This window comes from Salminus brasiliensis, chromosome 6 (assembly GCF_030463535.1).
Source record: "Salminus brasiliensis chromosome 6, fSalBra1.hap2, whole genome shotgun sequence".
Taxonomy (NCBI): domain Eukaryota; kingdom Metazoa; phylum Chordata; class Actinopteri; order Characiformes; family Bryconidae; genus Salminus; species Salminus brasiliensis.
Window position 1 is genome coordinate 38,828,417 of NC_132883.1, and position 10,517 is coordinate 38,838,933.

General features: G+C 41.2%; 1 protein-coding gene across 1 annotated transcript; it reads left to right on the top strand.

Annotated features, from left to right (window-relative positions):
- Positions 1 to 1,495: 1,495 nt before the first annotated feature.
- Positions 1,496 to 10,125, top strand: renbp (renin binding protein). Its single transcript, XM_072682332.1, has 11 exons — positions 1,496 to 1,632; positions 4,257 to 4,362; positions 4,488 to 4,563; positions 4,649 to 4,724; positions 4,862 to 5,040; positions 5,539 to 5,763; positions 6,953 to 7,034; positions 7,116 to 7,291; positions 8,536 to 8,667; positions 8,867 to 8,954; positions 9,119 to 10,125. Exons 2-11 carry the CDS (start codon positions 4,265 to 4,267, stop codon positions 9,193 to 9,195), a joined length of 1,209 nt encoding a protein of 402 aa, XP_072538433.1. The 5' UTR covers positions 1,496 to 1,632; positions 4,257 to 4,264; the 3' UTR covers positions 9,196 to 10,125.
- Positions 10,126 to 10,517: the final 392 nt, after the last annotated feature.

Below are 10,517 nucleotides of genomic sequence, written 5' to 3' on the forward strand. Positions count from 1 at the left end.
GGTTGTCTCAGGTCTGTTCACAAATGCTGGATGATGTGTGGGTCTATGTGAGGTATGTTTGGATCATTATCCAGTTGTAGAAACTATCTTCTTCTTTAGCTTCAGTCTTGTAACAGAGGGTTTGCACCATCAGGTCTGGCGCAATCAGAAAGGAGATTCTTCCACTCACAGATAAACACTAGTAATAAATGAGAATGCTAAGTAACTGTAGGTACACAGAACATGCTGCATTTATTACCACTCCTAAAAGTAATTACATGGAATTTCTACTTCTTTGCCGGATGCACCCAGGAAGCAGAAAGGGCGCAGAAGAGTCTTGCGCAAGGGAAGGCAGCTAGCCAAGCCCAAGTATCGAACCAACAACCCAGTTATTAATAGTGTGGTGCTCTAACAGCTGAGCCACCAACGCCCCTATCTATCTACCTGACCTGTATGGACTGGAGAGCTATAGGCAGATTTAAACACTGACTATTTTAATCATTACACCAAACTCCTATTCTGCTCTAGGTGCAGTGATGGAGAAGTGAGGGTTCTGAGTCCTTTATTAATACATGAGGACTAGTGATAAGTTTTTTTTATGGGGGTGAGTGAGATGAGTAAAGTAAAAGTAAAGTAAAATGAGTAAAAATGTGGAAGCAAAGTGTACCATGTGTACCTATGTGTACCTATAGTATATATATATATATATATATATATATATATATACAAGCAGTCAGTAGTAGTGGTAGCTCTTGATTGGACTTTATTACCCACTCGCGACGGCCTGCTTTTAAGAACCAATTGCGCCCTCTAGTGGTTCTCAAGAAACACACACAATCTGTTCTCAGTTATACCTTTCCATTGCTACAGAGATAGGCAGCATATGCAATATATGTCTTCACTGCTAAAGACTGACTTATTGCCCTGTAAAAAATATCCAGCTTACCTCATCTCTAGTGCTGGCAATGAAATCACTCATTCTGTAGACCAAAAAGGATGTTCTAGGACTGGAGGCTGAGATGAGAGACATGCAAAGTGTTTAATTCAGAAGTGCTGCAGAAGTGTGGAGACGCACATGATCATATAACAGAGATCACAAACAGAGGAAAGATTTGTACACTGATAAAAGAAAGAAAAAGCCCCAACTGAGCAAGCAAATGACAACAGTGGCAAGGAAACAACACTGGACTAAAGACGGTGGGTTAACTAACTTGTTTCATCCTCCTCTGATCCAAACAAAGTTATTTGAAACGACGAATAACTGATAAATACACATAATAATAATAATAATAATAATAATAATAATAATAATAATAATAATCATAATAATAATAATAGAAGTCTACGGGAATCATGCGCAATTGCCGTGCGTATTTGACGCGTTTAAATACGCAGCGAGTTCCCTGTCCTGATATCTGATTGGTGAAGGAGAGAGAAACTGACCAATGAGCAAAGAGGACGAGAGCAAACAGGGGCAGCTGTCCGCTGGTCGCTCACATGACCCAGTGTAGCTTCTCTGGCTCAGCGGTCCTGCCTTCCCCCCTCTCTCTCCAGAGTCCCCCACTCCTAAAGCCGAGCTAAAGTCTGACATGCTTTACAGTTAGACTCCTGAAGAAGCGGGACGGGGTTTTATTCTGGATCTTCACCGAACAGGTAAAGTCCAGTGTTTCATAAGTAGGATGTGTCCAGCCGGGTCAGGGATGTGGTGAGCTGATGGACATGGTCTGACTGGTGTTCCTGCATGTGTCTGTGTGTCTGATAGCTGACGGGCTTAGGTGCAAGTCCTCTTGTTTGTGTATGAAAGGCTGGTAGATCTTGAGGAGGAGCACAGATTTACCCTCAGGCAGTTTCAGCAGAAGTGAGACACTGCAGTGTACAGCACTTAGCCTCTAATGCTGTTTGCTCAGCATTAGACTGAGCCCAAAGCACCCATTAGTACGTTTTCCTGCAGGTACAGTGTTCAGAAGCAAGAGTCAACATTTGCAGTTTGCCTTCCATTAGTTTAGTAATGAAAAATCACCAGAACACTGTTTTACATGTTCTTCAGGGGGTACAGGATGTATTATCATTTGGACAACCTAAACCTTAACCTTTACACTCAATGTATAAAATGATTATTTTTTGGGCACATAATGATACCATTTAGGGGCCTATATCTCCAAATATGTTGGCAGATATAGATGTACATGTATGTTTTAATTATTTAGTTTAAAATAAATAGTGCTGGACTGACGGATTAACTTAATAAACCATCTTTAATAATAATATTAATAATAATAATAATTAATCCAGTCCTTTGGTTAAGTGCCTTGAGAACTTGATAGAACTCCCAATCAGTGAGAGACTCCCAGTACTCCTCAGATCAGAATACACCATCGATAAAACTCTTCAGTGACTTGAAGCATATCCTAATCCTACTAGATTTTGAGTGACATAAACCAGTGGTTCCAAACCCATCCAAATCTTTGAAGATTTAAAGAGAAGATCTTCAAAGAGTCCCAATACATGCGCCCCCATTTTTGCTGGATCTCTGCCGTATGTGTTGGGAGTTGGGTTATAGATCTCTGCAGTCTGTGTGTCAGTCAGTCAGCTCAGGTGTGGGGTAAGGGACCATTTGTGTAAATTAGATTTTCAAGTGCAACAATTATTTAAAGTGTGTTCCAGCATATCAGCAACACAAACCTGGCACTTATAATGACCAAGGATCTCAGAAAATGAAGATTGAGTCCAGTATTGGGTTTCCAAGTGGCACAGCTGTTTAAAGTTGAGTAGACCCTGAGCCTCAATACTACTAATTCATGCACTGCAAAAACTAACGATACTGCTCTAGCAGTTATACCTCAGTAATGACTTGATGTTTATAGAATATTTAGTAGACAGACCTGTTTCTTTTTCTGTTTCCCTTCTTCTTTTTCTCGACTTTCTGCACAACGTGACAGTGCTGTTCCCTGCTTTATGCCTTCCGTTTCCACTGATACAAGAATTCCTGACTCATCAGTTTGTCTGGCACGGATGTTGCACAATTTCTGCCGAATGTCCTTCTTCACTTCGCGCTTTTGAGCCTGGTTTAATTTAAAACACATAACATGTTTGTAACAACTGCATTTTTAGTCAGAATGTCCTTCAACATGTTTGTGAGACATTTCTGCTCATATCTGGCACCTATACTCCGACTGAATACAGACAGAAGAACATGATGATGAGAGATGAGAAATATGATTGTACTGGTTAATTAAAACAGGAAAAGTGTAGCTCAGATTATTTTGTACAGTGTAATGTAGTAAATAGCCGGTTTAAGGATATGGAAAAGTTTCTGAGTTTGGAAGGACGTTTGCACATCAGCTGACTGCAGGATGTTACCTTGTATTATGCTCCCGTAAAGATTAACAGACAAGCGACTCTTGCTTGCTCACTATTTTGCAGCCCCCCCCCGATCCGAGTCCCTTAATGCTGAGTATCAGCTGATACTATACGATCAGATCTGTTGCGTGTGTATAAATATTACAGCCACACAGTGTAGATAAGATCTGCTGCTGATTAATACATTCAGTAAAATCCCTTTATTTCTTTTATAAACTATATCTTTAATGAGACATTCTGGACTGAGTTATTTAGTTTAGGTGTGTGTGTGTGAGCGTGTTTGTGTGCTGTGATTTGGGTTCCTATAGCATGTGTGGAGTAGCATTAGTGTTAGCCTCTGAATGCGCTGTCAATGCTGGTTTAAAACTAAGAAAGGTGTGCGGTTCTCCCGCTGGTAAAACAGTTTTAGTAACCAGACACCAGATGGCGCTCTGAACACCGTGGTTTAAACAAAAACTCCAGTAGGTTGAATCGGGACATCACTGTTAATAACAGCCACTGAGGGTCAGTCTTCACTAATGAGCATTAACTTACCTAAAGTAGTGATTATCAGAAATCATATTTCATACACGGTAATCTCTTAATCTCAAATGTAGTCGATGATGTTTGGTATCTGAAGGATTCATGGGGCTACTGCAATACTAAGATAATCAAAATAAATAAATAAATTAATTAATAAATAATAAAAAACAGACTTGTTAGTTGCTAGCCTTGTAGCCTCAGTGTAAAATGTAAAAATGCAAAAGCATTTTTTGTGAATTTGTTTACACTTCAATATTTTGCTTTAAAGGAATCACTTAAACCACAGTCCGGTACTGAATGTCACTCATTTGTATTACTGCTGTAAGTGCTGCCGTGTGATGGATGGATATGTTGCTGCTCTATGTAAATCTAACCCTCTGGTTTGTTGTTTGAAGGCCCAATCATGGCAGCTTTGTTGGAGCAGTATCGCAAAAGAATCCGGACTGAGTTGGACAGAGTTGTGGATTTCTGGCTGAAGTTTTCTCATGACCAGCAATACGGGTGAACTAATCTAATACTATATATTATACATTATATATTAACAAATGAGTCGAATTTTGACTGTTACAGAATGACTGTAATGTTACAGAGCCTTACTAAGACCTTTCTGCTTCTCTACCTCACAGTGGCTTTTTTACCTGCCTTGGAAAAGATGGGAAGATCTTTGATGAACTTAAATATGTGTGGCTACAGGGCAGACAGGTAAGAATATGCACACTCTTTTTATTATTTAATGTAAGAAAGCAAAACTCAATCTATTGGTTGACAGTTAAAACTATTGCTGCAGGTATGGATGTATTGCCGGCTGTACCGCACAGTTAAGAGGTTTCAGCGGCCAGAGATCCTGAAAGCTGCCCAGTCAGGTCTGTCGTTTTCTTGCTTAAATGTGTGTGTATGTCCATAATACTTTCATGCATTATAACATGCATCACCAGAGAGAGCAAGGCTTCCATGGAAGGCTGTGGCATCACTGGGTATTTAATATTTATATATGACTCAGGTGGAGCATTCCTTCAACAATTTGCTCGAGTCCAGTCGCCAGATGGCCCTGGGAAGTGTGCATTCTGTCTGACAAGAGATGGTCGCCCGGTGAAGGTTCAGAGGACCATCTTTAGCGAGTGTTTCTACGTTATGGCCATGGATGAGCTATCTAGGGTCACCGGAGACAAAGGGATGCTGGTGAGTTTGAATGAAAATGACCCGTTGTTTCTTAGTGTGGCTTTAGATCTATTTCATCTATAGGACAAATAAAGCTATTTTATCCAACAACCATTTAAGCTTTCACTATATTGCTGAAAAAGGCTGAGTACTATTTTTTTATACAACACCCTGCATGTGCCACTCCCAAATGTTGCTCAGAACTGGCATAAAACAATGTCCTTGACATCAGGTGTAGACATCTTTATGCTTGGTTGCTTTTAGAGGCAATAAACTGTTGAGGTGTCTGCTTCCTATCACCAACACCGCAGTTCTGCAAATAAGATCTCTAACTGAACATCGTACATTTTACTGTGTGCTGTTAACCATGCCCCTTCCTTTAGAGGCTAAATTGAAGTATTGTTCTCTACTGGTGTTTTTCTATTGATTTCAGTGTGGTTCAGCAAGGTGGTCTCAAACGCAGCCTCAATATGCAGTGGTGTCCAAGTGTCTGGTAAATTGTCGTTTTCTTTCTTGTAGGCTGATGCAGAAAGCATGATGGATCAGTTGGTGCACTGGGTCCGAATAGACTCTTCAGGTCTCGGTCGACCTCAGCTGACAGGTGATGCACCTGTCAACAGCATGGCGGTTCCCATGATGCTCCTGTGCCTTGTGGATCAGCTGACTGAGGGCAGGGAAAGGCTGGTAGACAAATACAGAGAGCTGAGTGACTGGTGCGTCAAACAGATACTGCAGCATGTACAGGTGAGTGGACACTGCTGATTTGACTGTAGTTGGTATCCAGTTTAATAGCACAGCGTTGGTTTAACAGCCCGCAGTAAGCTCTGCTGTTATTGGCTGGTTTACAGCACCACTTGGGCTCACAGCTGCATAGCATAGTTTTTTTTTAACACACAGGTATCAATAGCAGCCGTTCTCTGAGCGGTGTTTCCCCCTAGCATTAGCTTTTAGCCTTTATAGGCTTTCTTCTATTTTCCCTCGAAGTAGCCTTAAAGTTTAGCCTCAAAAGGCTTTCACTAGTGTACTAGGTCAAGTTTGTGGGTGAAAGAATAACGAGTCATTTTACAGCTCTGTTACGATTATGCCAGGTTGTCTTTTGAGAGTATGTGACTTCCATGTACAGAATTCTCATTGTGCAACTATACCAATCATTTTGATACCAATTTAAAATTTGTTTAGAAATACACTGAATGTGCAAATATATGTTGGAGAACAAGGAAAGCTTGTTTTGGAGGAGATAGTCAAGTCTGAGAATATTTTTTAGAGCACATAAACTGATCAGCCAAAACATTCGCACCAATAGTGAAGTGAAAAATATTGATTATCTCCAATTATCTTCAGTGGCATCTGTCAAGGGCTGAATATATGTCAGTCAGTTCTTAAAGGTGATGTGTTGTCAAAACAGGGAAAACTGGCAAGTGTAAGAATCTGAGCCAATTTGACAAGAGCCGAATTGCGATGGCTAGTCGACTGGGTCAAAGCAGTCAAAGTTTTCCTGCTATGCAGCACCTGGGATCCCGGGATCAGTACCTGCCAAAAGGGGTCCAAGAAAGGACATCCAGTGAACTGGCAACAGAGGCATGGGCACCTAAGGCTTATTGATACAATCCATGGAGGCCTCACCTCACAACTTACAGGACTTGGAATCTGCTGCTAACATTAGTCTTGATACTAGATACCACAGGACACCCTCAGATGTGTTGTGGAGGCCTTAGCCTCATTGCTTGGATCTGTTGTGACGGAATAAAGGAAACCTACTTAGTACTACTTAGTTGGCTATTTGTAGGAGTTGGTGTTTGTTATGGCAGTTGAGTTGAGTGAATTATTATTTTTTGTAAATTAGTTTTCATTGTATTTAGAATATGTCTGCATGTTATTGTCTGTCAGCATGATTGCTTGTATTCTAAAATACTTTTACTTTGCTTGTCGACAGAGAGACGGAAAGGCTATTCTGGAAAATGTGTCCCCGGATGGAAAGGAACTCCCCGGTTGCCAGGGACGACTGCAGAACCCAGGTACTTCACATGGTTCTCTAGTTATTTGCATGAATACGACCTTGAAGCAACGTCAACTTTAACACATGCTGTTTGTCTAAGGTCATGCCCTGGAGGCTGGGTGGTTCCTCCTGCAGTATGCAAAGACACAAGGTGACACAGAGCTGCAGAAGCTAGCAGTGGAGAAGTTCATGGATGTCCCTTTCCTCACAGGCTGGGACGCCCAGCACGGAGGACTCTTCTACTTCCTAGATGTAGATGGACACTGTCCCACTCAGGTTACAGTGACAAACCAAACGTCTCCTCCAACACTTGCTCATGAGAATTTGTGATGAACTGAAAGAACAGAGAAACAGTAGAATTACTGGCACTTCCCTGCTCCTATAGTTCGTAACGATGCAGGGCTTCACGTTTACATGCAAAGGAGGTCCAAATGAGTAGCATGGTGGTCCTGAAATATGTCCACAGCATTTGTTTCTGATGTCCGTGGAATTCAATCATCAAAACAATGTATCAATTTGAATTTAATTACATTTTTAAAGAAATAATATTTTTAATATTTATATAATATTTATATTAATTAACATTTCAGTTTAAACACTATGTAATTGGAATGTCATGACTAGTCCTGAAACAGATGCTTTTTTCATTAGCTAGAAAAAGCTCTTACCCTAGATGGAGTCAGCCCATTAAGATGTTTGGTGTCCACATATGGCTTCTTTAGGTTTAAACTAAAGAACTGTGAGGTTAATGAAGCCGGTAGTCACCCAAAGTCCTCTCTTAACCCCCCCCTTAAGTCTTGTATTACACACTCTGAGGGGGAACATGGTTTATATAGTACTGTAAAGGGTTCATGAAACATAGTGGGACTCCTTTTTGTCCTATATAAAACTACTTTTGGTAAAAAAGGCTTTCCTTGATTTCATGATTGAAAATGACCATTTAACCAGGTAATGGTTCACTTTTTGGTGCTCCTGCTATCCCACCACATGGTAGATCTGGACATGTTTCCAGACCAGTAAAGACAATGTCAGTTAATGAGATTACTCTAGTTGTAAAACAGCGGGTTGCATGGTCAAGTCAGATTTTGTCAATTGCACAACATGGGGGCATTTGTGCTAAACATATAAGCTGTGCCCCAATTCAGAGGTTACATCAATTGGAGGCTGCATTCGAATACCGATTACATCACAGCTGTGAAACCGCTCTCCCATGTTAAAGGCTTCTTTGTATGCAGCCAATAAATGCGTCATTCTTTTCCGCAGAAACGTATCGAGATATCCAGAGATTAATTGGGTGCCAACTGCAGCCGCCAGGGTTGCTATTTGACTGGAGCGGCGTTTCGTGATGCAGTGGTAGCAGACCGCCATATTTCAGTTTAGACTTTGCAGCCTAGGCAGCCTTAAAGGGGGCAGCTCCTGAATTGGGACACAACTACAGTGTGCAGCAAAACACTGTGTATCCATTTGACACCATGTGCCATGGCTACTAAACTTTCCTCTTCTGTTGTGTGTGTGTGTAGCTGGAGTGGAATATGAAGCTGTGGTGGCCGCACTGCGAGGCTCTTATCTCATATCTAATGGCCTACAGTCACTTCAGAGAACCTGCAATGCTGGGCAAGTTCACACAGGTCTACGACTACACCTTCAGTCATGTGAGTTAACATCTGTAATAATGCTTCAACAATTGTATATTAATGCATAGTTTTGCTATGATGAGTAACATGGAAATCTTCCACATCAATATTTCACTCAGCAGACACAGATCTAGTAAACGTTTACCAGCGGTAGTTTATGACTGGAGATGTGTTTTCTCAGTGTGACCTGCTCTTGTTTTCCCCTTGTCTCGCTCAGTTCCCAGACGAAAAGCATGGAGAGTGGTTTGGGTATCTGAGTCAGCAGGGTGAGGTGGTGCTGGACTTCAAAGGGGGACCTTTTAAAGGTGAGCTGTTCAAATGCATAAAACCCCAGGTTTAACCAGTAAGATTTTTCAGGCATTGGAATAATTAGTTGTTGTTTTTTTGCCACTTTGTAAACTTGTCTAACACCCTGTAACTGTGGCTTATTGCTTTATTTTTGAATGTGTTTTCTTTTATTTGCTTTCAGGGTTCTTCCATGTTCCTCGATGTCTCTACATGTGTGAGAAGATGCTGGATCATCTGCTTGAGAATGGAGACTCCTAAATATGCTATCTCTTGGTGGATGGTATTCTGGAGCTCTATGCACCCTGCCCTGTTTAAAATATATGCTCCAAAAGGTTTACACAGATGTGAATTATTTTAATGTCACGAGTTTATTGAAATGCAAGGGTTTAGTTTAATTGCACAGTGGTCTGTCTGTAGTTCTACCTGTTCCAGGATCAGAAGGGGAGTTTATTTGAATATAAGAGTCTGAGCCGTTCAGATGTTCTCTGCACACTACTGTCTAAACCTGCAGCAGTATCTCAGGCCCTGATCTTGAAAAGAAATGAAGGTGACTCTGAAGACTTTTCATTAGAGCACTACATCCACCCTGTTTGCACATTCTGACATCAGCACTAATCTAATTGATCATTATTAAGGCACTTGTTTTTCTTGCTGTTGCCTGCAACTGATGTCCAGGTGAACTGCTGATGAATCGAGTGAGCAAATCTGTCCACTAAGTCAGAGCCTCAGTAGAAACTGTAACACTAGTAGCAGATCACTGAAGGCAAATGCTGGCTTTTATCTTAAGGCATTGCTGCCACATAATCAGCAGATGAACATGATTACTTATTTAGTTTATTTTTGGGGGTGCTGCTTGGTGTGCTTAATTAACAAATGACTCCCTGGTCATCTCAAGACTTGACTTCTGCAACTTCCTCCAGGCTGGCCTTCCTGTGTGTGCCTTTAGGTTCTTTCAACTGATGATTCTTTCATCCCAAGTCCACCCATGGCACACCTGTGCTCTCTTCACTAGCTGTAACATCCTGATGCTAATGCATAGAAATCCCAAATTGAACCAGAACCTCCTTATGCAAAGACAGTGGTCAAAAAACAGACAAGGCCTCTGGTAGTTGCTCTTTACATTTTGTCATAATTAATGGACCAATATAATTGCTGCACAGTTACCTTGAATAAAATCTTTAATTTCCATTTAACTTTTAAAGTTAAGGTTTTTATACAGATTTTTTTTTTTTGCCTAATTGTTGAGTATTGTGTATGATCTACTGATCCTGGCAACCGCCAAACCTAGACTAGTCCGTCAGATTGCTAGATGGAGAAGCACGATTCGTCACTCCAGAGAACATGTCTTCACTGCTCTAGAAGCCAGTGGCTGCATGCTTAACACCGCTGCAGCCCACGCTTTGAATTATGCTTGATGATGTACAGCTTGGATGCAGCTGCTCAGCCATGGAAACCCATTGCTTGAAGATCTCTACGCACTGTCTGTAAGCTAATCTGAAGGCCACATGAAATGTGGAGGTCTGTAACGATTGGTACCCGCTCTGTCATTTTAAGCAGCCGACCACTTCATGGCTGAGTTG